Here is a 25,467-nt window from a genome sequence, read left to right as displayed (position 1 = left end):
GTCGTGTTGGGTCCAAAGGACGTCGTGTTGGATCCAAAAGACGTCGTGTTGGATCCAAAGGACGTCGTGTTGGATCCAAAGGACGTCGTGTTGGATCCAAAGGACGTCGTGTTGGGTCCAAAGGACGTCGTGTTGGGTTCCAAGGACGTTGTGTTGGGTTCCAAGGACGTTGTGTTGGATCCAAAGGACGTCGTGTTGGATCCAAAGGACGTCATGTTGGATCCAAAGGACGTCGTGTTGGATCCAAAGGACGTCGTGTTGGGTCCAAAGGACGTCGTGTTGGGTCCAAAGGACGTCGTGTTGGATCCAAAGGACGTCGTGTTGGATCCAAAGGACGTCGTGTTGGGTCCAAAGGACGTCGTGTTGGATCCAAAGGACGTTGTGTTGGATCCAAAGGACGTCGTGTTGGATCCAAAAGACGTCGTGTTGGGTCCAAAGGACGTCGTGTTGGATCCAAAGGACGTCGTGTTGGGTCCAAAGGACGTCGTGTTGGATCCAAAAGACGTCGTGTTGGATCCAAAAGACGTCGTGTTGGGTCCAAAGGACGTCGTGTTGGGTCCAAAGGACGTCGTGTTGGATCCAAAGGACGTCGTGTTGGATCCAAAAGACGTCGTGTTGGGTCCAAAGGACGTCGTGTTGGGTCCAAAGGACGTCGTGTTGGATCCAAAGGATGTCGTGTTGGATCCAAAGGACGTCGTGTTGGGTCCAAAGGACGTCGTGTTGGATCCAAAGGACATCGTGTTGGGTCCAAAGGACGTCGTGTTGGATCCAAAGGACGTCGTGTTGGACCCAAAGGACGTCGTGTTGGATCCAAAGGACGTCGTGTTGGATCCAAAGGACGTCGTGTTGGATCCAAAGGACGTCGTGTTGGGTTCCAAGGACGTCGTGTTGGATCCAAAGGATGTTGTGTTGGATCCAAAGGACGTCGTGTTGGACCCAAAGGACGTCGTGTTGGATCCAAAGGACGTCGTGTTGGGTCCAAAGGACGTCGTGTTGGGTCCAAAGGACGTCGTGTTGGGTCCAAAGGACGTCGTGTTGGATCCAAAGAACGTTGTGTTGGATCCAAAAGACGTCGTGTTGGATCCAAAGGACGTCGTGTTGGATCCAAAAGACGTCGTGTTGAATCCAAAGGACATCGTGTTGGATCCAAAGGACGTCGTGTTGGATCCAAAGGACGTTGTGTTGGGTCCAAAGGACGTCGTGTTGGGTCCAACGCTGCACGCTGGGAGCACAGAGCCTGGGGTGGACGTTGGCTTCTCGGTGTGTGCCAAGCAATGGTGTGCAGGCAGCTCCCTGCCACCCCAGAGCCGAAGCATGGAGAGCAAACACTGTGTTTTGCTAAAAGCAAGTGGTGTCAGCGGGGTGATGCTGAAGAAGTGTTTCTTGTTTGTTGCAGATTTGAAGAAGAGAGGATCAAGGCCAGGAGAGAAAGGTAGAACTGCTCTCAGGTTCCTTCACTCGGGAAACTGCTGCCCTTTTTCTCTGTGCATTACTCTGCCCCCGTCTCCTCTAATGCAGAACCTCTCATTGCTCCCTGCAGCCCCCACCCCACTCAGCTCCAGCTTTCCCAGTCCCACTCCTGCACAGCAGGGCAGCGTCCTCAGCCCTCCTCGGGAAGACCTTAAACTCTCTGCTCTCCCAAAACGCGATAGATTTCAAATGCGCTTCTTGCTTACAGGGCAGAAGAGAAACAAGACGTGGCTGAAAGGGAAAGGTAATGATTTATCCCTCACTTAGACTTTATCCCTCACTTAGAAAATACCTGAGGCATTCTTGGCACGAGAACGGGGTCACAGCAAGGCCTACTTTTGTTGCAGCTTTGCTGCTGACCTTCATTTGTGTGCGTGGATCCCCAGCCCTGTTTGTCACCTCCATAAGCTGGCAGAGCCACCTGGTCATGGAGCACAGCCAGCAGCACTGGGAACGTTCAGTTTCAGCTCTTGCACAGTGGGAAAGTGCAGAGGGCCAAGTGCTGCTATCTGGCACATTTGGGTGCCCCCAGAGGCTGTAACATTAGATGGGAAGGAAAATTCTAGGAAGGTTTGGAAGACAGTGTCCAAAGCCAAAGCCAGGATCGCTTGGCCTGGTGTTAGCTCTGCTTTGGCCTCTCTGCTTTGTTCTCAGCAGCTCCCTCCCCAGAGCTGTGGGTCAGATGTGCCAGGACCCCTTTGAGCAATGGGAACACGCAGGACCTCGGGGCCAAGGGGCAAATTCACTAATTGCAGCCATGGTTCTCTTCCCAGCAGGCCTGTGCCCCCTGCAGAGGATCAAGAAACCAGGTTGGACCACCATTCCCTTCTGCCTCCCCTCTGCTATGGGGTTTTGTTGCATTTGTAGTATGCAACGTGAAAAGTTCCAACACGTGTGTCATCCCAGAATCATCACTTTGGTTGGAGGGGAAACGTCCCAGTTCCACCCACTCCATGGGTGCCCCTCACCCGCCCCGTGGCCCTGGGCTGCTCTGGGGATGGGGCACCCATGGGTGCCCATGGGATGCAGTCAGAGTGCCACGGTGAGCTCTTCATGTGCCCTCGGGAAAGCCCTTAGAGGAGACCCCTTCCATCAGAGCTGTGCGTGGCGTCTCTTCAGCCCTGATCGCAGAACCACAAAACCATTAAGGCCGGAAAAAAACCTCTCAGGTCCCCCAGCCCACCTCCCACCCACTGCCCGTGTCCTCAGCCACATGCACCCAGTGGTATTTGATGGAGGATTGCCCCCCAGACGCGACCGTGCTGTCAGAGACAACAGCCAGAACAAAGCACCACCATTTGCCACCTCAAACCCCTGTCTGTCTGTTCCTCCCCAGCATGCCATGAATCGAGGCAGCGCGGGACAAAGGGAGCAGAGAGCGACGCAGCCCAGCACTCCCCCCTGGAAATGACCTTTGGGTAGAAGACCTTTCCACCGCCCAGCTCTGAGCTCTGTAAGGTCACGGGGCCTCCCCTCTCTGCACAACGCAAAGTCCTCCAAACTTCTGGAAAACATTTGACTTTTCAACAACAACAAGAAATATCTCCAAGGATAGCACGTTTTTTTTTCAGGATGGGTTCCATCGTGTCCAGCAATGGTCTGCACAGAGCTCGGAGCAAACAGAGACTCCACCTCCTCGCAGTGAGCAAAGAGCATCCCGCAGTCCATTTGCCCACAGACAGATCTGTTTTTCTTTTCAGACCCCGCTCACTGCGACACTCTGCTGCCCCGGGGGATCGCTAATGCAAGAAATGAAAAGAGTCCATTTTCCCCCTTGCTATCCCTTTATTTTCCCCCTGTAAATGCCAAGTGCCCACCGCTCCTCCCAGCCTTGACCTCCGTTCATCTGCTGCCAGTTCTTATTAACTCGTAGTGAGCCGTTGCTGTGGGTAGATGCTGTGTTTTTACCATACTCATTCTGCCTCCGTAGGGCCCTGGTAGCTTTGGGAAGGGTCCCACAGAGCCTCCCTGTGAGCTTCTCCTCATGTCACACGCAGTGGTCAGAAGGAGCCCTGCAGACAGGAGTGCTTCCTATGCCTCTGTGTTGGCTTCATGCCCTCGGACAATCCTCCATCACCGCTCCCTTGGTGGATTCCCACTGCCGAGGGTCAGGAACGCGCCGTGTGTCCTGGGGAGCACAGACCCCTCGGTACAGACAGATCCACGTGCAGGGATGGAGGAGAAAGTTGGGATGTGATGTGGGACTGTGCTGCCTGGTGCCGGGGCTCAGGAGGGCTTTGGGAGCAGAAGGGAGGAGAGCATGTTGGAAATGAGGACGTGGTGAAGGCACTTGAAGATGCTGCTCTTGTCACAGCGAGCTCACACGCAGCACACCGGGCAGAGCCCTGCACCAACAAGCGAGGATGGAGACCTGTGGGTCCCACACCCAGCCACCCCAACCCACAGCAATCCAAAGTTAACCACGGATTTCTGTGAGCATCATGATGGGCCCCACTGGCAAGGGGAATTCTGCACAGCAGAGAAGGACTGAACAGCACTGCGACATCGGGGCAGCCGCTCCAGATCCTGTGGGCTTCAGATCATCCCATAAGCACTGGGGATCTCCCTGTAGTAGGGTGGGAATTTGCCATCTCCTGTCGATAACACTGAGGTTGTCCTTCTGTGGTTTTGGACCATTTTAATGCATTTAGACAAAAAAAAAAAAGAAGAAGAAGAAAAAGAAACAGAAAAAACAGAACTGCTGTGCTTACACAAAAGAGTGCAATTGGACGTTGGGAGTGGAGTTAGCAACCCCATGGGTGGGATGTTGGATAGCATCAAAGCTCAGCTCCCAAACCCCTTCTGACATCTGTAGTTATTAAGAACTCCAGTGAAGAATGTTTGAAACACAATGGGAAACCGTGCTGCCACAGAGCACGGGGCAGTGAGGAATGTAGAGGACGTGTGGTGCTGGGACCACTTCACAGTGCTGACGTCCCACAGTCCATGAAATGCAGCACTTCATGACCCCTAAGGACACGGTTTGGGGTTTTGTTGTTGGTTTGTGGGGTTTTTTTCCTCCTTTTTCAATTCTTTTCCAAAGAACAGACTCTGGGTCTATGACTTCAGCAAAGCTGCAGGCCTGAAGATGATGTGTCCTGGGTTTCCAGGAGATTCCTTTGGGCTGAGAGTTCCCTCTGAGGATGCACAGACTTAATATGAGATGCATAAGAAGTGGTGTAAACACGAGTCCATTCGCAACTTCTTTTTCCAAAAGGGCACTTTCTGATGGAGCACGTGGGATGCACCTTATTTTAATTTTTCACAAGATGTCTGGATTGCATCAGCCTTCTGCTCCTGGATGGACGTCTGTGTAGCTTTTCAGCACGGAAGAGAACGTTCAGCCCATAGCGGTGTGGGCACAGCCAATGGGTGAGGGCTCAGCTCAGCCCACAGTGGGTGCGGGTGCCCCATATCCACAATGGATACAGGCACAGCCAAACCCATATGGGATACAGGTACAGCTAAATGTGAAAAGTTTTGGTAGCAACGAAAAACGTATCACTGACTTGTTGTTTTGGAGAGCAATTCAGATGCTCAGCGAAACTCTTTGCTGAGGACACAGCAGTGGGGTTGGCAGCGTCCCATAATTAACTGCGCTGCAATGCTGATGGCTTTAGGGCTGGTAGAGCAGCACAGGCTTCAACACATTGCCATGGGGTGGCCAAGGGATGGGCAGAGGGGCAAACGGGTGCAACAGCAGCTGCACCTGGCTGAAAATGCTGTCAGAAATTCACGTCCTGCTGTCACAGAGGTGAGAGGTTGATGGTAACTCTGGAGGACAGCGGACAAAAATTGGGGACAGGTGATGGGGAATTGGTGATGCGGAGCTGCCAGCCCTGATGATGGGACTCACCGACCATAAAGCAGTTGACAAGGGGCCAAGAGGAATCCAGAGTGACTGCAGACACACTTTTTTGCTGTTTCATAGAGCGCTGTGATCGGAATCAATGTACGGAAGGTCTGGTGCTGATGTTTCCACCGGAGTGCAGATTGTAGGAGATCCTCAGAGCAAATCTGCTCTACCAGAAGATATAGAAGTGAAATCACAGAATGACAGAATTGTAGGGGTTGGAAGGGAGCTCCAGAGCTCATCGAGTCCAACCCCCTGCCAAAGCAGTTCCTACAGCAGGTCGCACAGGTGGGCATCCAGGCAGGTGTTGAACATCTCCAGAGCAGGAGACTCCACCACCCCCCTGGGCAGCCTGTTCCAGTGCTAAAATAAATGCGGTAATGCAAGCACATTTCCATTCAGCCCTTTGCCAGCACGTAGACACACCTACCAAAGGAAACTGAATCAGCTGCATCCCTTTTCACCCCATTGTTCTCCAGGATGATGTTCCCAATACAGACCAGGCCCCATTTCTGCCCCATAGAAACATCTCTAAGGATATGTAGGCTCCTAAATGCGCTGCTTTCCACCAGGCAGAGGATTTACACAGCTGAACTGCTTCGTTTGGGCCAATTTAGGAACTGCTCCCACTCAGGACCACCCAGCGATGCTCTCTGGTTCACAGCAATGACCCGGGGAATGAAGCTGAGAAGCTGCTGCTCCGTTAGGAGCACTCATACCACCCTGCACTGCACAGACGTGAGCACAGAGCCCCCCTCACCTGCACTGTTCCCAACTCTTTCTTCCAAAGACCCTTTTGCTGAGAGACGCACGGACGTGTGGATGAGGAAAGCAAAGCAGCACAGGTCTGAAGAGCAACACATCTCCTCCTGAACGTATCCAGGCACTGAAAAAGGAAGGAGCCGATGAAGCAGTGGCAGCAACGAGCTCACATCGACCCAACAGCAGTGGAACCACTGCTCCTACCCCAGATCCTCTGCAGCCCCTGGGGAAGGGAGTTTTTAAGGCACATGGCGATAGGAGCCCATCGATCGCCGGGTTTTTCTCTCCTTTGCAGTGGCCCCTTTCACACAAACCACATGTAAAAACATGTCCTTTTTCTAAAGTGTTTGTAATTGGACGGGCTGTGCTAGAAGGGTAGATTGCTGCTCAGTATGTATCGCTCTTTTTTGGCTTTGTATGATCCCATCAGAATCTGTGGATACCCAATTAAAAACAAGACTAATCCTCAAGAAAAAACTCACGTCCCTCTTTCTGTCTGTCCCTCTGGTAGGGGTGGTGGCACTGGAAGCTGAGTGTTTGCACCAAAATGACCTCTGTCCTGTCCACATGGCACATGGCCCCTCCAAAGGGATCTCTGCCTTAGGACAGAGCTGCAGTCTGTAACAGTGGGTGCAGAAGGTGTGCACCTCCAATTTTTAATTAATTTCACTTATATAGAGCCATACTTATGTATATAAACATGAGGATTTACAGTGAGACATCTGAGATGTCAATCTGAGCGCTTTATAAATGGGATTTGGGGATATTTCAGCTGAGGAATTGGAAGTATGGATGGGTGCAAGCTTAATCCTATAGAATTATCACTGTGCTCACACTGTGAAATATTCAGGAAAAGAACATGACACAGCTGAACCCAGTGGGCTGTGACAGGGCTGAAGGAGCCCCAGTGACCCTGATGGGTTGTGATACAGCCGAGGGAACCTCAGTGACCTTGCTCCCATTGGGCTGTGACACGGCTGAAGGATGGGTTGGGGTTGCACCTGATGATCCTGGAAATCTTTTCCCACCTTTGTGACCATCCCATGAGGACCACTGCTCTGCGTGGGCACTGACTGCCATTGAAGGACAGTTGTTCCTTTTTGTGTGTTCATCTGCAACAACAAAAACAGTCTCAGAAAAACAAGATCCAGGTCCACCGACAGAACTGAATTCAGATCCCTCTCCCCCAGCTTTGGCCCATCGTGGAGTCACACACGGGCTGAAATACGTGAGGTTCCAATGGGGACAGAGCTGCTGTCAGCTCCTGCAGGTGGAATTCCTGCTGTTGTTACCACGCTGATACAAAGAAGAACCATTCCCCACTCCTCTCCACGGCCATTCCCACCAACCCCATGGTTCCTCCCACAGAGCACTGAACCCCAAAGAGCTCCCTTTCCTGCAGCATCGGGATCGATGTGTGCTTCATTCAGAGGAAGGCCATGGGGTGTGGGAGCAGGACAGCTGCAGATCCCAACACTTTGGGAATTTTTTTCTACACCCCTAATTGGGCTCTGCAAAAACAAGCTGCCTGCCTTCAGGCTCCAGCTTTCCTTCCCCTCCCAGCCCTATAGAATCAATAATGTCAGAAAAGACCTCTATGATCATCTTGCCTGACACCTACACATTGCCTCACCCTGTTCCTTTCACGCCTGCCTTTAGTCCATTCCTTCTGTGCCCGTCGCTTTCCCTTCCCCCAACAATTCTGCCCCCCCACACCCCTCAGCACACCCAGAGGTCCCCATTTCCTCCACTGGTCCCCACTCCCAGCTCACAGCCCTCCCACCACCGTGGGCAGCAGTGGGATCAGCTGCAGTGACAAAGAACATGTCACTGTTGGCAGCTCTGTGACAAGGTGCCAGCAAATGTTATCCTACAGAAGCTTGGTACCCTGCCAGCCCATGGTTTTGCCACCAGCTGATAGAGCTCCTTATCTTCTTTCAGGGCAGTCCTGTATGGAGGTAGAAATTGGACACGAATATCACGATGGTTCCTTCCAGCTCAGAATTTTCCAAGGTTCTCCGATTCTTCCAAGTGGGTACGAAGGGTTTTGCACTGTTGAGATGTGATGCCACCCAACCTTTGGAGAAACGCTCCGCAGCACAGCCCAGAGCAAACCAAGAACATAAAAATCTGCAGGTGGAAACACTGCCATCCCTCAGTTCTTTATTAGCTGCAGTGCTGCCTCATCCCAACACTACCTCCAAGGAAGGCATCCAGAAATCCTGACGTAACAGTGCTCACATCCTAACCATAATCCTGACCCTGATCCTAACCTTGACCCCATAAGCAACACCTTACAGCTTGAAGTCTGAATGGAAGCTTTGGGATCAGCGATGCATCCTGCAGCAGAGCTCCGTGCCTGTCGCAGAGCTGAGCTGCCCCAGGGGCACAGAGGCACTCCCCAGGAATGCTGGTGTCCCCTTTGCCAAAGCTCTCCTAGCATCAACCTCAAGCTGGCACATTCTAAAAGCAGAGAGCATCGCCTGCCTGCGGTCGCAGCTGTCACCCCCTGTTTGTGTTGGCAAAGCGTCGCCACCAACGGCTCAGAAATGAGCACGGAAAAAGGAAGTGCCACTGAGTGACATGTGACTCACCGGCACGCAGCCGTAGAGCTGCTCAAAAAAGAACTCGTGAGCACGCGGCGACAGCATGGCCACGCGGCGGGTCAGGAGGGCTCCCTGCTGCCAGGAAGGACGGCTGTGCTCGTTGGCGTCCGTTTGGGGTGCTGGGGTGGGGGGCAATTCTCAGCTGCACAGAAGATGACATGGTCCAAATGTATTTGGTTCCACGGTGACCAAAGGTGGCTGACCCCAGTGTCCCTCCACCTGCAAAAACCCGCAGGTTTTTATGGCCACGTTAAGGTCAAACAAGGTGAAATCGACACTAATAAACACCACGCACTGTTTGTTCATTAACCAGACACCTCCCCAGCTCGTGGGCAGGAGAGGGGCACAGCGAAGAGGAAGGAAAATGTACTTCTGTTTGCACGGAGCTCAGCTGAGACTGGACTGTAAGATGGGATCAACTGTCGCTACTCCTTTTCAGTGCACAGTGGCAACAGGCACCAATGGGCGACCCACTGTAACCACTGTGATGGGCACCTGCTGGGTGACCCCACTGCAGCCACTGGAAATCCCATTTCCCAACACTCACTTCCCATTCATCCTCAGGAACCACAGCTCCACATCTCTGCCGCAATCCCATCACGTTGCTGCAATGGGAAAATGGCAACGAGAGCCCCCAGAAACACGTCAGCACAGAGCTAATGCTGGCAATAAGAACTGGAGTGGGAACATGCAGAGGTCTGGGTGCTCAACGCACAGAGCAATGCAGCGTTGGGTCGGGTCATATAGCCCCATTCATAGATTTGCTATAGCCTGTCTCCATTGAAACAATCTCATCTGTTGCCTCCAACACCTTCATTGCAAGGTTCCAGAATCTGGTTAACGTTTTTCTGCTCATTGGCAACCTGTGTTAATCTGTGGTCGGCACATCTTGACGGAGCACCAGACCTTGACCTCATGGCTGATGAGCACAGTGCAGCCTGCAGGGTCTGCAGGGAGAAGGACCACGCTTGGCTGGATCACAGCTGGGGGGGCACAGCCCAGATCTGAGGTGCAAATGAGATTATTTAGGGCACAAAGCTTTCTGCACAAAGCAGCCCTGAACACGAACTGATGATGAGGGCACACCATCCCCTGCCTGGAGAAAAAGGCATCGCTGGTGGGGGTGCTAATGGGATGGGAGACACAACAGGCATCCGCACGGGGACGGGAGCAGGGATCGGTGCTGCAGCACAGGGCTGTAGGGAAAGGGAGACACAAGGTGTGTTGGTGCACTTACCAGCTGCATCGTTAGGTCGTTAATTACAGCCCCCTTTATGGCCAGGAATGCCGCCAGCACTGTCAGGCGCTGTGCTGATAAGCAGAAGGAAGGAAACGCGCGGTGCTTTGGTGACTGGAGCTCTGCCGGGTGCTGCTTTGAAACAATGCTCCAAATTCCCATCACTGCGTCCATCAGAACGCTGCCCGCCCCACACAGCGCATCCCTGGGATCTGAAATGATCGCCGTAATTAAAATCAAAGGCCCTGCATTGCAGAGGCAGTCCTTTATTTGAGCAGCGGCATCCGGATCTGACGGATGTGTGGGGGAACGCAGAGAGGAACCCTCAGCGCAGCCACCGGGCGCCGCGTCTGCGGGGCAGAGCGAGCTCCAGGCTGCGAGTGGTTCCCTAAGGATGTGAACAGGGGGCGGGACGATGGGTTTATCGGGTTTGGACGGATTTATACATACGGGAATGCAAAGAGGAAGCAGAAGGGCGCTCTCGTTGTGCATTGTCCGTGTTGGGGTTTCGGGGAATCCGGGTGCAGCTGCGATCCGCAGAAGGAAAAGCAAAAGGAGAATGATTTCCTCGCTCAGCCCCACGGAGGGGGGTTGACATTTCCACCTGCCCCATTCCTAATTAAGGCAAAGGGATCGCCGCCGAGCGCTAATTATAGCCAGCAGAGCGACAGGTGCGCGCGTGACCCCGCGATCAGAGCCCGGGGGGAGGAGCAGCGGGACGGGGGGGGGAGGGTTGGGCTGTGCGGCCCCAAAATATGGCATTGGGGGCAGATGGGTGTCAGCTATGGGGCGGGGAAACGGCCGCCGGGTGCTATAAACCCGCAGCAAAGCGCCTCTGTTTCAATGGAACAGCGGAGCGGGGCTGAGCCCGGCGGGAACGCAGCGCAGCCGAGGGGGAAAAGGGCCCCTCTGTGCAAAACCCCACGAACTGTGGGGTTCTCCTCCTCTTCCTCCCCACACTGCACAGCTCGGCTATGGAGTACATCATAGGGATCGGAGGGTGAGTGTGGGTAGAGTGGGACGGGGTTAGGGGGTGTATGGGGATGGAGGGGGTTATGGGGTGATATAGGGGGTGGGAGGGGGTTCCTGGGTTGTATAGGGGATAGGAGGGGGCTCCCCTGTTACATAGGGGATGGGGTTCTGGGGGTTGTATAGGGGATGGGACAGGGTTAGGGGGCGTATAGGGGGAGGGAGAGGGTTCAAGGCTGATATAGGGATGGGGTTCTAGGGGTTGTATAGGGGATGAGGTTCTAGGGGTTGTATAGGGGATGAGAGGGGGTTCTGGGGTTATTTAGGGGATAGGATGGGGTTCCTGGGTTATATAGGGCATAGCGTGGCATTATGGGGTTGTATAAGTGCTGACAGAGGGCTCATGGGTTATACAGGGGATAGGACAAGGTTCTGGGGGTTGTACAGGGGATAGGACAGGGTTCTGGGGGTTATATAGGGAATAGGAGGGGGTTATGGGGTGATAGAGGGGATGGGGTTCTGGGGCTTGTGTAGGGAATGGGATTCTATGGTTATATAGGGGATGGGACGGGGTTCCTGGATTATATAGGGGCTATATAGGGGACAGAATGGGGTTCTGGGAGCTGTATAAGGGACAACAGGAGGTTCTGGGGGCTCCATAGGGGACAGGACAGGGTTCTGAGGGTTGTATAGGGAACGGGATGGGGTTCTGCAGTTACATAGGGGATTATAGGGCTACATAGGGGATTGTACAGCTATACAGGGACAGGCTGGGATTCTAGGGGTTGCACAGGAGATGGGAAGGGGTTCCGAGGTTGTATAGGGGATAGGATGGGTGTTATATAGGGGATGGTGCAGGATGGTGGGGTTACATAGGGGACGGGATGGGGTTATATTGGGGATGGAACGGAGTCCTGAGGTTACATAGGAGCTGGTACAGGATGGTGGGCTTACACACGGGGTCGGACGGGCTATGGGACTGCACAGCGGACGGGAGGCATGCCGGGGTCGGTCACACTGTACGGGGCCAACACGAGCACTGTCCCGGGGTGATCGGAGCCGCCACGGCGCAGACCCCTCTGCCCCCCACCTCCATCCCGCCCAACATGGCGGCGGCCCCGCTCCTCTCAGCGCCGCAGCGCCCTCCCGCGCGCGGGAAGCGCCGGACGTTCGGAATGTTACACTTCCGGGATAGGAGGCGGGCCGCGCTCGCGGCGACAGCCAATCAGCGTTCAGCGCGCGCCGCCGCGGCGCGAAATTCGAACGTGGAGCGCGCGCTTCCCGGTGCCGGTTCGCGTTCCGCCATTTGCGGGTCCGAATCGCCAGGTTTGGGGTTTTGGGGGTTTGTTTGGTTTTTTTTCCGCTCCAGCGTCACCAACGGGGGCAAAACCACGCTGACCAACAGGATCGTCAAGGCGCTGCCCAACTGCTGCGTCGTGCACCAGGATGACTTCTTCAAGGTGAGCGCCGCGGGGATCCCACGTGCTGCTGACAGGGAGAGCGGTGGGGGCAGGGGGAGCGATGGGATGTGGGGCCAGGGGAATTTGGGGCCAATGGAGTTTGGGGTGAATGGAGTATGGGACCATGGAGCATTGGGGGCAATGAGATGTGGGGCTGGGAGAGCATGGGATTTATGGAGCATTGGGGTCCAGTAAGTATGGGGGTCAGAGGGGCATTGGGGTTAATGGAGCACTGAGGGCAGTGGGGCGCTGGGGTCAACTGAGCATTGGAGGCAGTGGAGCATTGGAGGCAGTGGAGCATTGGAGGCAGTGGAGCATTGGGGACAATGGGATATGGGGCTGGGAGAGCATGGGATTAATGGAGTGCTGCAGGCAGTGGAATTTGGGGCCAGGGGACCAATGGAGCATTGGGTCCACTAAGTGCTGGTGTCAGAGGGGCATTGGGGTTAATGAAGCACTGAGGCTAGAGGAGCACTGGGGTTAATAGAGCATGGGTCAACGGAGCATTGGGGCCAATGGAATTTGGGGTCAGGGGAGCACTGGGATTGATGGAGCATTGGGATCAATTGAATATGGGGCCAGGGGAGCACTGGGATTGATGGAGCATTGGGATTAATTGAATATGGGGCCAGGGGAGCGTTGGGGTTGATGGAGTACTGGGGGCAACGGAATATGGGGCCAGAGGAGTACTGAGGCCAATGGATCACTGGGGTTAATAGAGCATGGGTCAGTGGAGCATTGGGGCCAATGGAATATGGGTCAATGGAGTGCTGGGGTAATGGAGTATGGGACTGTGGAGCATTGGGGGCAATGGGGCATTGAGATCAATAGAATATGGGGCCAGGAGATCATTAGAGTTGATGGAGCACTGGGGCCAGGGGAGCATTGGGGTTGACAGAGCATTGGGATTAAAGCATGTGGGGTCAGGGGAGTGTTGGGGTTAATAGAGCACTGAGGCCAGTGGAGTGCTGGGGTTGGTAGAGCATTGTGGCCAGTGGAGCACTGGGGGCCAATAGAAGATGGGACCAATGGAGCACTGGGATCAATGGAATATGGGGCCAGGGGAGCACTGGGGTTAACAGAGTATGGGGCAATGGAAGATGGGGCCAGGGGGGCATTGGGGTCAATAGGATATGGGGCCAGTGGATCACTGGCAATGGGTGGCAAGGGGTGGCAATGGAGTGTTGGGATTAATAGAGCATAGGGGCCAGAGGAGCATTGGGGTTGGCTATAATATTAGGGTCAGGGGAGCACTGGGGCCAACATAGTATTGGGGGGTTGGAGTACGGCTCAGTGGAGCATTGGGGCCAATGGAATCCGGGCCAGTGGAGCATTGGGGTCCATTAAGTACTGGGGTCAGGGGAGCACTGCTATCGGGGGAGCTTTGGAGTTATTGAGCATGAACCAGTGGTGCACTGAAGGCCAATGAAATATGGGGGAACACTGGAGTCAATGGAATATAGGGCCAGTGGAGCATAGGGGCCAGTGGAGCTATTGGGGTCAGGGGAGCATTGGAGTAATGGGTTATGGGGCCAGTGGAGCACTGAGGCCAATAGAATATGGGGCCAGTGGAGCATTGGGGTTGATGGAGCATTGGGGAGTATGGGCTGGTGGAGCACTGGGGCAGTTTGCATGCTGCCCTCTATGTCTGCTTATAACCCTGAGTGCTGGGATGGCTGCAGCATGGCCAACCTCAGCCCTCTGTCACCAATGGCCCTGAGGAGCCCAGAGCACTGCTGAGGTTTTTGGGGTGGGGGGGAGATGGGAAAGGCTGTGATTAAAGGCTGTTGGGTTTGGGGGAAGCGATCCTACTGGCTTTGCAGCAATGTTTTCTCACTGCATTTCAGCCCCAAGACCAAATAGAAGTCGGGGAGGACGGCTTCAAGCAGTGGGACGGTAAGAGCGGTGCTGGCTGTAGGATGCAGTGATGGATCTTCTTTCGTTGGGCTGTTTTGTTGGGGGTTTTTTGTTGGTTTGTTTTGTTTTTCCTGCTGTTGTTTTTCCCTAAGCGTTTCCTTTCAATTCTTAACGCTGTCATAGTCCGTTAACCTTTCGAACCCGTGCGGGTGGCGGCGTTTGATGGGGACCCTCTCTCCCACCCACCCCTCAGTGCTGGACTCCCTGGATATGGAGGCCATGGTGAGCACGGTGCGTGCCTGGATGGAGAACCCAGTCAAGTTCGCCCGTTCCCATGGGGTGAATGTCACTCCCGACCCTACAGAGCCTCCCTCCAAAGAGCCCCACATTCTGCTCATCGAAGGCTTCCTGCTTTACAACTACAGGTGAGCTGGAGGGCGGGGGGAACCCGTGGAATTGAAACCCATTCCTGGTATCGGCGTGCCCCACCGAGTCCCCATAGCAGATTTTGGGGTGGGGGTCAACCGTGCAACGCATGGGGTGGCTGCTGACGAGCCCACCCTACAGGAGTGTGCCTTAATGACAGCGCTGGTCGGCAGTGTGGGAAATAGGAAGGTTGATTGTGGGGTTTTGGGGGGGAAGGTAAGACCAGGAAATAACAGTTTCTTTCTGCAGACCCCTGATGGAGCTCTTCGACCTCCGCTACTTCCTGGCAGTGCCGTACGATGAGTGCAAACGGAGGAGGAGGTGGGTGGTGCTGGGCTGCAGCACTGACCAACCCCAAATCCTCATCCCAGCCAGCACTGCTCACCCTTCAGCCTTCATCCCAGCTGGCACCGCCCAAACCTAAATCCTCATTTCAACTGACACTGCTGACCCTAAACCTTCATCCCACCCAGTACTCCCACCCTAAATCGTCATCCCAGCCAGCACTGCTGACCCTAAACCTGCATCCCAAACAGCACTGGCCAACCCTAAATCCTCACCCCAGCCAGCACCACTCACCCTAAGCCCTCACCCCAACCATAAATGCTCACCTCACTTTGGACTTCAGGATTTTGGGATCACTGCTGGTCCTAAACCTTCATCCCAGCCAGCACTGCTCACCCTAAGCCCTCATCAATCATAAATGCTCACCTCACTTTGGGCTTTAGGATTGTAGGATCACTGGTGATCCTAAACCTTCGTCCCACCCAGCACTGCTCACCCTAAGCCCTCACCCCAACCAATTCTGCTCGCCCTAAGTTCTAACCCCACTCAGCTCTGCCCAACTCTCCCATCCCACCCCTTCCTCCCATCTCTCACTGCTGACCCCAATCCCCCTCCCGACCCCAGTAAGGGTGATGAGCTTTGGGGTTCCCTGCACTGCCATTATTGGTGTGTAGGAGCATCGAGTGCAAACTGGAATTAATGAGTTTAATTAGGATAAGTGACCCCATGCCATAGGGGGATACGTCTATAGGGGGCAGTGGGTGAGCCATAGGGGCATTATAGGGGGATATGAGGCTACAGGGGGCTGTGGGGTGGATATAGGGAGATATGGGGCAGTCAGTCTTGGCTCTGACTGTCCCTTTGGAGTGGGTTTTACCAACATCCCACCCACCAACGGGGACATGGCACACATCCCCCACAACCCACAGCCACCACGGACCCCATCAGGGGGTGCTGGAAGAAAACCTACCCCAAAATGGGGGGCAACGGTTGCTGGGAAGAGATGCCCACCGTCCCCACTGTTCCCTGTTTGCAGTACGCGCAGCTACACCGTCCCTGATCCCCCCGGCCTCTTCGATGGCCACGTGTGGCCCATGTACCTGAAACACCGCAAGGAGATGGAGGACAACGGGGTCGATGTCGGTGCGTGGCCCCATTCCCTGCCCTTGGGGGGTTTTGAGGTCGCTGTGTCCCCCTTCAGGGACGGTTTGGTGACGGTCCGTGTCACAGAGTCACCATTGAGGATGGGGGAGAACTCTGAGCCTCGTGCTGTACCCACGTGGAGCTGTAGGGCTGGTTGGCCAGGGGGAAAATAGGGAGAATTAGGGGGGAGAAAGACAACTTTGAGGGAAGGGGGTTTTGGGGTGGGTTCTGTTGTGGGGAAGTGGGAAAAGAGCCAACAAAGCCAATGCTGGAGCCAACATTTAGGCCAACAAAGCCAGTGTTGGAGCCAACAAAGCCAACGTTGAGGCCAGCATTTGGGGCAAACAAATCCAATGTTGAGGCCAACATTTGGAACCAGAAAGGCCAACGTTGAGGTGAACATTTGGGGCCAACATTTGGGGCCAACAAAGCCAACATTTAGGCCAACAAAGCCAATGTTGGGGCCAACATTTGGAGCCAGCGAGACCGATGTTGAGGCCAACATTTGTGACCAACGAAGCCAACATTTAGGCTAACAAAGCCAATGTTGGGGCCAACATTTGGGGCCAATGAAGCCAATGTTGGGACCAACATTTGGGGCCAACATTTGGGGCCAACAAAGCCAACATTAAGGCTAGCAAAGCCAATGTTGGGGCCAGCGTTTAGGCCAACAAAGCCAATGTTGAGGCCAACATTTGAGGTCAACATTTGGGGCCAATGAAGCCAATGCTGGGGCCAACAAAGCCAGCGTTGAGGCCAACATTTGGGACCAACAAAGCCAACATTTGGGGCTCGTAAAGCCAACGTTGGGTCAATCCATGCCATATTTAGGAACAAATCGATGCAAACGTTGCTCTAAGCATCCCATCTATTAACCAGGCCCCCCCCACAAGGTCAGACACCCCAGGTTGCCCCCCAGCCCCCATTTTGTGACACCTCCTCTCCCTCAGTCTATTTAGATGGGCTGAAGAGCAGAGAGCAGCTCTACGACGAAGTCCTGGAGGACATCAGGAACAGATTGCTGAACCGCCCCCCAGGTAACCCAGCAGCTGGGGGACGGGGGAGCAGCCCTGGGTGCTGGGGGGGGGGTCTCACAGCACCCCTTCTCCTTCACAGGGCCCCCAAAGAGCTGAGGGACCCCACGCTCAGATGTAAATACTACTTAACGCCGCCGTCGGAACGAGGGTCGATTTGGGAAACGTCTTTTGTATATAATTGAGAACTGAAGATAATTTATTTGCAACCGTGCCGGGCAGGATTTGTTATTTTATTTTTTTTAATATTCCACCACGTTTTGCCAGAAGTTGGGAACTCTTTTATTTTTCCTGATGGAAAGAACAGAGGCCGCCTTTGGGACCCGGCCGCTCCGCACCGCCGTCGTTCCCATGCAGTAAAACCAGTTCCAATCTCTCCTTTCATTTTTCCTCTTGAGCCGAGGTTGTTATGGGGTGGGGGCTCCTGCAGCCCCATAACCACACACTGCATCCTCGGCCTCTTTGGGGCTGGGTGGGAACTGGGTCCTATTCAATGTGGCCACTGGGATTGTGCCCAACTCTGATGGGAAAACCCAATGGGATTCGGGATGGGGGGAGCTCTCCATGGGTTCCCCTGCATAGGGGGGTCCCTATGGCACCCAGGAGCCCCTATGAAGCACTCAGGAGTCCCTGTATAGCATTTAGGAATTCCTACAGCGTTTAGGAGTCCCTGTATGGCTCTCAGGAGCCCCTGTTGCATTCAAGACTCCCTATATAGTGTTTAAGAATCCCTATATGGTGTCCAGGAGCCCCTGTAGCTTTTAAGAGTCCCGATGTAGGACCCAAAAGTCCCCATAAAGCATTCAGGAGTCCCTATATAGCATTGAAGAGTTCCTGTGTGCTGCTTAGGAATCCCTGGACAGCATTTAGGAATCCCTGTTGCACTCAGGAGTCCCCATTTGGACCTCAGGAGTTCCCCATAGCATTTAGGGGGTCCTATATAGGACTCAGGAGTCCCTACATAGCATTTAGAGCCCCAGAGTCCCTGTACAGCATTTAGGAATCCCTGCAGGGCTCAGGAGTCCCTGCACAGCATTGAAGAGTCCTCGGAGCGTTTAGGGATCCCTATGGCACTCAGGAGGCCCCGTAGCATTTAGGATCCCCTATGTAGCACTCAGGAGCCCCTATGGTGCCCCCAGCCTCGAGTCCAGCGCAGGGGAGCTCCCTGTGCAGCTCGGGGGTTTGCTGGCCGTGATCCCATGGGGCTCCTGAAACCCAAACCCGCAGCCTCAGCACCCGGTGAACTTTGTGCTTTTGGGATCAGCTGTCGCTGTAGGATTCCCCCCCCCCCCCCATCCTCCTTCCCCTGTTTGGGAGCAGATGGAGCCCCTGGGTTTCAGCCCCGAAGCAACGGGAGCAAACGAGGTCGGCCCTCTGTGCCCCATGGATCCCTGCGAGGGGGATGGGAAAGGATCACCCCACACTGCCCCGCTATGGGGACACAGCCAGCACAGCGCTCCGTCACATTGCCACCTCCCCTCCCAGCCCTAAAATTATCACCCAGCCACGTGCCCCACAGCTTGGGACGAACCCGACACCCCACAGCACGTCAATGGGCACGTGGCACGGCCCCATGGAATGACCTATGGCACAGCCCCATAGCACAACCCCGTGGCACAATTGTATCCTCGCTCCCCACACCAAGCCCAGTGGTTGGGGTTTATATGTGGCCAAATGGGCCCGGATTTGGACCCCAAGACCTCCCCCAGATCCCCCACCCCATTCCCATGGCCTCTCCCCGATCCAACAGACCTGCATTCCCAAGATCTCCCATAGACCCTCCCCATTCCCAACACCTCCCCCCACAGACCACCCAAAAACCCTACAGACCTCCCCATTCCCACCATCTCCCCCCACAGACCACCCCCAACCCCCCTCCCATTCCCATCACCTCCTCCAAACCCCCAGACCCCCCCAAGGCGCTCGCTCCCAGCCATAAGAATGCCCAAATCCTTCTCCCCCCCGCTCCTCCCCTTGCACCCCAAACCCACACAGAGGGGTTATGAGGACAGAAAGCTTTATTTTATTAAAAGGGACTCAAAGCTGCACCCAGCTGGGAGGAAGCACCGTGGGGCAGATGGGACGTGTGGGGCGGCCCTGGGGGGCGCTTCCAATCCTCCCCCCAAGCACGGCCACTCTGGGGTCAGGCTGGGGTTTGGGGCCATGTAGGAACAGTGCTTTGGTCCCATTCCCCCTCCATAGGGGTGCGACCCTGAGGGACAGGAGATGTCTGCCCCACTGAGTGGAGCCCCACAGATGGCACAGGACCCCCAGAGGAGCCCAAGGAAAGGGGAGTGCGGCCGTGGAGCTCAGGGGGAAAAAACCCTACAGACACCGGGGACAACCAGGGGCTCTACTGGGGACAACAGCACCCTGAGCTCCGGCCCCACACCGACACTGAGGGCACGCAAAGCTGAGCTACAGGGCTGCCATCCAACCCCACTCGGTCCCTGACCCCACTGCCAAGCCATGGGGCTGCTCCCACCCCACAGCCTGCTCCCCCAACCCCAATGCCTAACAATAGGGTTGCCAATCCCACCCCACAGCCCCATATGTTCCCTGACCCAGTGCCTGGCCGCGAGGCTGCTGTCCCAACCCACAGCCCCACACATTCCCCAGCCCCACTGCTAACCATAGGGCCACAGCTCCCACCCCACAACCCCCCTACCCAACCATAGGACCCCCATCCTGCCCCACAGTGTGGCTCCTTGACCCCACTGCCTAGCCATGGGGCTGCTGTCCTGCCCCACAGCCCCACATGTTCCCCATCCCCATTGCTAACCATAGGGCTGCTGTCCTGCCCCACAGCCCCACTTATTCCACAACCCCACTGCTAACCAAGGTGCAACTCCCAAGCCACACATTCCCCATCCCCACTGCTAACCATAGGGCCATGGTCCTGCCCCATAGCCCCTTTATTCCCCACCCCCACGTCCCCATGTGTCTCTCCAAGCCCTCTACCCAACCATAGGACCCCCACCCTGCCCCACGGTGTGGCCCCTTGACCCCACAGCCCAGCCATGGGGCTGCTGTCCTGCCCCATAGCCCCACATGTTCCCCATGCCCACTGCTAACCATAGGGCCATGGTCCTGCCCCATAGCCCCATACTCCCCACCCCCACGTCCCCATGTGTCTCCCCAAGCCCTCTACCCAACCATAGGACCCCCACCCTGCCCCACAGTGTGGCCCCTTGACCCCACAGCCCAGCCATGGGGCCGCTGTCCTGCCCCACAGCCCCACTCCACATCCCCCCTGCTAACCACAGGGCTGCTGTCCTGCCCCATCCTCCCCACATTCCCCAGCCCCTCTGCCAACCGCATCCCCACAGCCCCGCGCTCCCCATCCCCACGGCTCCCACCCCACATCCCCGCTCACCCCCCATCCCCACCCCCTCAGCGGATGCTGCCATCCTCCCCGCCGCCCTGCAGCTTCTCCCTCTCGATGGACCACAGCAGCTCCTGCACGAAGCGAACCTCGGACGCCACCTGCTCAGCCAGGGCACCGTAGCGCTTCTCCAACCTCCGGTAGCGCCGGCGCAGCCCCCCGGCCGCCTGCATCACATTCCTGCTCTCCTCCTGCGCCCGCTGCCGGGCGGATTCGGCTCGGAGCAGCTCCTGCCGGATCTGCCGCAGGTCGCGGCCAATGCTCTCGTTCTCCTCTTTGTACCACGATTCCTTTTCCTCATAGATGGACAGCAGGGCCTCGATGTCCTCCCGGAAGGATTTCTTGTTCTTCTGGATCTCACGGAGGGTCTCCTCCGCCGCCGCCACCTCCTCCATCACTTTGGAGAAGCGTTCGAAGTTGATGTAGGTGTTGTTGGGCGGCATGCTGGAGTGGGACTTGATGGTGTATTCCTTCAGCCGCGTCGTCTTCAGCCGCCGTCGCTGCTCTGCCTTCTTCCCACTGTCCTCATTGCGGACGTTCCTCCTCTTGATCACCTGTGGGGAGACGCGGGGATGGGGCAGCACAGCGGGGCCGGATTGGCCCTATGGGGTGGGAGGAGCACCGAAGGCACCGGAAGGGACTCACAGGGACAGGAGCACAGAATGGGGTGGGGTGGAGTGGAGTGGATTGAGTTGGGTTGAGTTGAGTTGGTTTGGGTTGAGGTGGGTTGGGTTGGTTTGGGTTGGGTTGGTTTGGGTTGGGTTGAACTGAGGTGGATGGAGGTGGGTTGGGTTGAGTTGAGGTGGGTTGGTTTGGGTTGGGTTGAACTGAGGTGGATTGAGTTGGATTGGGTTGAGTTGAGGTGGGTTGGGTTGGTTTGGGTTGAGGTGGGTTGGGTTGAGGTGGGTTGGGTTGGTTTGGGTTGAGGTGGGTTGGATTGGATTGGGTTGAGTTGAGGTGCGTTGGGTTGAGTTGGTTTGGGTTGAGGTGGGTTGGTTTGAGTTCGGTTGAAATGAGGTGGACTGAGGTGGATTGGGTTGAGGGTTGAGGGGGTTGGGTTGAGGTGGACTGAGTTGAGGTGGGTTGGTTTGGGTTGAGATGGATTGAGTTGGTTTGGGTTGGGTTGAGGTGCGTTGGGTTGGTTTGGGTTGAGGTGGATTGAGTTGGATTGGGTTGGGTTGCGATGGGTTGAGTTGAGATGGACGGAGGTGGATTGGGTTGGGTTGGAGGGACTCCAAAGATCTCCCCATTCCAACCCTCACCACAGGCGGGTGCCCCTCAGTACATCAAAGTGCCCAGGACCCCCCAACGCCTCCAGGGACGGGGCATCGCTGTGGGGTGGGACTGCCCCACACCTGACCCCACAGAAACAACGCACGCTTCCTCCAGACCGCCCCACACAGGCTGACCCCACTGCATCGCTGAGCCCCACTGCTGACTGCACACAGGGGCATCATGAGACTCAAACCACGGATCTGAGCACTGTTCCAGTGCCACAACAAATCCACGTGGCTGTGGGGCCACAGCCCACCCCACCCCACAGCCCCCATCTGCCCCACAAGCCCCAAACCATCACTTGGAAACCCCATACCTTGATCCAGGGGTGCTCCAGGCTCTGAGCTATGGTCATCCGCTTCCTGCAACAGCAGTGGGGTGGGATGGGGGGGTGGGATTGGGGGGGGGGAACAGGAGGAGAGGGGACAGGATCAGGGGGATGGGATCAGAGGGGCACAAAATCAGGGGGGCCACGCAGGGTCAGCCCTCAACCCACCGCTTCCTCACAACCCCATTCCCTCCCTTCCATGCGCTGCAGCCACAGGTGACCCCGCAGAAACCAACCCAACCCCACACCGATGTGGGGCACAGCCAGGCCCACGTCAGCCCCTGCCACCCACATCCCAACCCTCACTTGGGGTCCTTGACCAGCAGGCGGCGGATGAAGTCCTTGGCCAACTCGCTGGTGCTGCTGAAGTATTCCTCATCGAAGTCGTAGTTGACGGCGGAGATGTTGGTGAGGGTCTCCTGCTTCGTTTCCCCCAGGAAGGGGGAGGCCCCGCTCAGCCTGCAGCAATGGGGAGATGCTCAGTCCCACATTCCCACCCCCTGCAGCTCCCCCAGCCCCGGCCCCAACTACTCACAGGATGTAAGTGATGACCCCAATGCTCCTGGAAGGGAAAAGAGGAGCTCAGAGCTTCACAGCGTCCCCCCACGTGGCACAGAGGGGACGTGGGGAAAAGTCCTCGCTCCACATCAAGGCTCACTCACCACATGTCAGCCTCCAGCCCCAGCGGCTCGTAGTTCACGATTTCTGGTGCTTTAGGAAGGAAGAAGGGAGAAAACAAACTCATTTCGGGGGGAAAATTGCATGGAGACGTGGGGCACCCAGCTCTGCCCCACAGGGAGATAACCCACCCAGGGGCATCTCTGCAGGATGAGGCCAACATTTCTGAGCCCAGAGAACCCCCTAAAAAAAACCTGTGCCTCACCCACAAACTCCGGGGTCCCGAAAATGTTCTTGAACTCATTCCCAGCTTCGATCTTGTGGGCGATCCCGAAGTCGATGAGTTTGATGCGAGGGTTGGGCACGTTCTTGTCCAGCAGCATGATGTTCTCGGGCTGTGGAGGAGGGGGGATGATCAGTGCTTCACCCCAACGCTGAACATGCGGCGTTCCACAAGCCAGCAGCGTGCCACAATGGCCACAAAGACCGACGGTTGACCAATGGTTGACCACAAGTCAGCAGTGTCCTCCTGTGGCCAAGAAGGCCAACGGTGTCTTGGTTGACCATGGGTTGGTCACAGGTTGACCATGAGTCACAGTGGGCCCTGGTGGCCACAAAGGCCAGTGGTGTCCCAGTCGACCAATGGTTGACCAACAGTTGACCAATGGTTGACCACAAACCAAGATCTGCGTCCCAGCAGCCACAAAGGCCAACGGTTGACCAGTAATTGACCAACAGTTGGCCACAGGTTGACCGCAAGACAAGAGCGTGCCCCAGCAGCAACAAAACCCAGTGGTGTCCCAGTTCACAGAATCACAGAATGACAGAATTGTAGGGGTTGGAAGGGACCTCCAGAGATCATCGAGTCCAACCCCCCTGACAAAGCAGGTTCCCTACACAGTTGAGCAGTGGTTGACCAACAGCTGGCCAATGGTTGACCACAAACCAAGATCTGCGCCCCAGCAGCCACGAAGGCCAACAGTTGACCAATAATTGACCAACAGTTGGCCACAGGTTGACCACAAGCCAGCAGGGCATCCCAGCAACCATGAAGGCCAGCAGCGTCCCAGGTGACCAACGGTTGGCCAAGGGATGGCCAACAGACAACCACAAGCCTGCAGAGCGTCCCAGTGGCCAAAAAGACCAACAGCAGCCCAGCTGACCAACAGCTGGCCGCCCAACGTCCCACCCGACCCCTACAGCTCCCACCCCAGACCCCCACCTTCAAGTCAAAGTGTGCGATGCGCTTGGAGTGCAGGTAATGCACCCCGTCCAGGATCTGCTTGAGGAACTGCGTGGCCTCCTCCTCCGTCAGCGACTCCTTTTCCGCCAGGAAGTCGAAGAGCTCCCCGCCAGACACCAGCTCCAGGATCAGCACCACGTCCGTCTTGTTCTCGAAGATGTCGTGCAGGGTGATGATGTTGGGGTGCTGGATCTCCCTCAGGATGTCCACCTCCCTCTCGATCTCCTCCCTGCTCACCCCCCGGCGGCTCGACGACAGCCGTCGCTTTTTGATGAATTTGGCTGCGTATTCCAGGCCTGTTTTCCTCTCCCGGCATTTTCTCACGATGGCAAATTGGCCGCTGTGGGAGGAAAGAACCTGAGAACCTTCAGCACGGCTCAGGCAATGGGAGAAGGCACAGATCCCAACACCTGGTGGGAAGCGGGGTTCTCTCGGATGCAGCCAACATCCCCCCCGGATGGGGATGGGGCAGAGCAGCCCCTACAGCAGAACCCATAGGGCTGCCCCATAAGCTTGGGGTGCATCCCAACCCCGCAGGACGGGATGTGGGAAGGAAATCTCTTCCTCCCACGGACGCAGCAGCTGCTCAGCTGTCCCCACGCTGCCGGGCCGTGCAGGAAGCCAGCCCCACAGCCCCGCTCGTCCGTGACCCCAACCTCAGTCCGTAGGCTCGGGGCCGCTCATCCCTACGGATGGGGCTGGGCTGTCCGTCCCTCCCGCCCCATCTCTCCGCAGGCTCGGGGCCGCTCAACCCCCGCTCCCTTCCCCCAAATCCCCGCAGCGCCGTGGAGGAGGACGCCGCACCGCCGCCCCTCCCGGCCCCTCCCCGCTGACGTCCGTCCGTCCGTCCGTCCGTTCCTCTCTCCCGGCCCCGCGGAGCCATATAAGGACCGCAGCGCCGCGCCGGCCCCAAATCGCAGCGGAGCGGCACGGCGAAACCCCAAAGCGGTGCGGGACGCGCATCGGGACCCGCCCCACAAACGCGGGGCCGGCCGGGGGCACCGGAGGACGGCAATTTAACGCCACGAATGCCGCTTCCCGCCCGCTTTCCTCCCGCCGGCGCTTCCCCCCGGCCCCTCCGTCCCCCGCTCACCTGCCCAGCTCTTCCCCCATCTCGTAGAAGTCCTCCACGCTCTCCTGCCGGAAGGTGGACATGGCCGCGGTCCCGCGGCTTCCCCTCCGCTCGGTTCAGCCCCTGCGGAGCGGGATTCGCGGCTGAGCCCCGCGCCGAGCCCCGCGCCGCCCCCCGCCCCGCATCGCCCCGCGCCGCCGCCGCACCTGAGCCGCCCCCGCCCGCACCGCCGCCGCCGCATTCCACCACTGCTGCCGGCTCCGCCCCTCCGCCTCCGCTATTGGCCGCGGCTCCTCCGACGTCCCGCCCTTCGCGCGCTATCATTGGCTTCTCGTAGTGACGTCATGCTGGAATGCGCGGATGAGGCCGCGCGGGGTGACCCCGCCCTGTTGCCCGGCCTCGCCCAGGAGCTGCGGGATCCGGGTTCGAATCCCGGCGGCGCCT

At 56.6% G+C, this 25,467-nt stretch overlaps 3 protein-coding genes and 2 long non-coding RNA genes across 16 annotated transcripts in view; 2 read left to right on the top strand and 3 right to left on the bottom strand.

Annotated features, from left to right (window-relative positions):
* The window catches only part of ATCAY (ATCAY kinesin light chain interacting caytaxin), a 34,791-nt gene extending 10,886 nt beyond the window's left edge, over nucleotides 1-23,905 (top strand). For 2 of the 5 annotated variants that reach the window (XM_052702598.1, XM_052702601.1), the window contains 4 exons: nucleotides 1,397-1,432; nucleotides 1,679-1,714; nucleotides 2,244-2,279; nucleotides 2,807-5,575. In XM_052702598.1, coding sequence (XP_052558558.1) covers nucleotides 1,397-1,432; nucleotides 1,679-1,714; nucleotides 2,244-2,279; nucleotides 2,807-2,816 — 118 coding nt within the window. In that variant the 3' untranslated portion in view covers nucleotides 2,817-5,575. Of the gene's footprint in view, nucleotides 1-1,396; nucleotides 1,433-1,678; nucleotides 1,715-2,243; nucleotides 2,280-2,806; nucleotides 5,578-23,512 lie in introns of those variants that run through there. The other 3 variants (XR_008210911.1, XM_052702599.1, XM_052702600.1) reach the window with 3 other exon arrangements.
* On the bottom strand, nucleotides 3,015-11,953 carry LOC128090342 (uncharacterized). Of its 6 annotated transcripts, none has more exons than XR_008210914.1 (5): nucleotides 11,852-11,953; nucleotides 10,365-10,455; nucleotides 9,929-10,133; nucleotides 7,114-9,296; nucleotides 3,015-6,209 (listed from the first exon to the last, which is right to left on the bottom strand). It is a non-coding gene; the product is annotated as an uncharacterized LOC128090342 (long non-coding RNA). The 6 variants fall into 6 exon arrangements; XR_008210913.1 differs by having other exon boundaries at nucleotides 9,929-10,140; nucleotides 10,379-10,455; XR_008210916.1 differs by lacking the exons at nucleotides 10,365-10,455; nucleotides 11,852-11,953 and having other exon boundaries at nucleotides 7,114-7,197; nucleotides 7,973-9,296; nucleotides 9,929-10,351.
* Nucleotides 10,485-17,486, top strand: NMRK2 (nicotinamide riboside kinase 2). 3 transcript variants are annotated; one of them, XM_052702603.1, is made up of 9 exons: nucleotides 10,485-10,599; nucleotides 10,781-10,928; nucleotides 12,267-12,357; nucleotides 14,205-14,253; nucleotides 14,468-14,639; nucleotides 14,890-14,961; nucleotides 15,962-16,068; nucleotides 17,019-17,105; nucleotides 17,185-17,486. In XM_052702603.1, the coding sequence occupies exons 2-9, from the start codon at nucleotides 10,903-10,905 to the stop codon at nucleotides 17,199-17,201; spliced, it is 621 nt and encodes a 206-aa protein (XP_052558563.1). In that variant the 5' UTR covers nucleotides 10,485-10,599; nucleotides 10,781-10,902; the 3' UTR covers nucleotides 17,202-17,486. The 3 variants fall into 3 exon arrangements, with proteins under 3 accessions (XP_052558563.1, XP_052558564.1, XP_052558562.1); XM_052702604.1 differs by lacking the exon at nucleotides 15,962-16,068; XM_052702602.1 differs by lacking the exons at nucleotides 10,485-10,599; nucleotides 10,781-10,928 and having other exon boundaries at nucleotides 11,803-12,357.
* LOC128090343 (uncharacterized) lies at nucleotides 14,977-15,823 on the bottom strand. The gene is made up of 3 exons (XR_008210918.1): nucleotides 15,352-15,823; nucleotides 15,162-15,251; nucleotides 14,977-15,098 (listed from the first exon to the last, which is right to left on the bottom strand). It is a non-coding gene; the product is annotated as an uncharacterized LOC128090343 (long non-coding RNA).
* Nucleotides 20,481-25,299, bottom strand: DAPK3 (death associated protein kinase 3). The gene is made up of 9 exons (XM_052702597.1): nucleotides 25,230-25,299; nucleotides 25,045-25,146; nucleotides 23,931-24,291; nucleotides 22,974-23,103; nucleotides 22,753-22,801; nucleotides 22,626-22,652; nucleotides 22,397-22,549; nucleotides 22,079-22,124; nucleotides 20,481-21,041 (listed from the first exon to the last, which is right to left on the bottom strand). The coding sequence occupies exons 2-9, from the start codon at nucleotides 25,104-25,106 to the stop codon at nucleotides 20,496-20,498; spliced, it is 1,374 nt and encodes a 457-aa protein (XP_052558557.1). The 5' UTR covers nucleotides 25,107-25,146; nucleotides 25,230-25,299; the 3' UTR covers nucleotides 20,481-20,495.
* Nucleotides 25,300-25,467: the final 168 nt, after the last annotated feature.

This window comes from Tympanuchus pallidicinctus, unplaced genomic scaffold (genome assembly GCF_026119805.1).
Source record: "Tympanuchus pallidicinctus isolate F22 unplaced genomic scaffold, pur_lepc_1.0 scaffold46, whole genome shotgun sequence".
Lineage (NCBI taxonomy): Eukaryota > Metazoa > Chordata > Aves > Galliformes > Phasianidae > Tympanuchus > Tympanuchus pallidicinctus.
Note: the sequence above shows the minus strand (reverse complement) of the source record. Positions and strands in the feature narration are given on the sequence as shown.

Excerpts from the sequence above, each read along its gene's own strand:
- NMRK2 (XM_052702602.1), top strand. The coding sequence starts at position 11,839 with ATGGTGGGCTTACACACGGGGTCGGACGGGCTATGGGACTGCACAGCG. Across the intron at positions 14,962-15,961 it reads GAGTGCAAACGGAGGAGGAG|TACGCGCAGCTACACCGTCC; the intron begins GTGGGTGGTGCT and ends CCCTGTTTGCAG. Across the intron at positions 16,069-17,018 it reads GGACAACGGGGTCGATGTCG|TCTATTTAGATGGGCTGAAG; the intron begins GTGCGTGGCCCC and ends CCTCTCCCTCAG.
- DAPK3 (XM_052702597.1), bottom strand. The coding sequence starts at position 25,106 with ATGTCCACCTTCCGGCAGGAGAGCGTGGAGGACTTCTACGAGATGGGG. Across the intron at positions 22,653-22,752 it reads GGGCTGGAGGCTGACATGTG|GAGCATTGGGGTCATCACTT; the intron begins GTGAGTGAGCCT and ends TTTCCCTTCCAG. Across the intron at positions 21,042-22,078 it reads TGGAGCACCCCTGGATCAAG|GTGATCAAGAGGAGGAACGT; the intron begins GTATGGGGTTTC and ends GTCTCCCCACAG.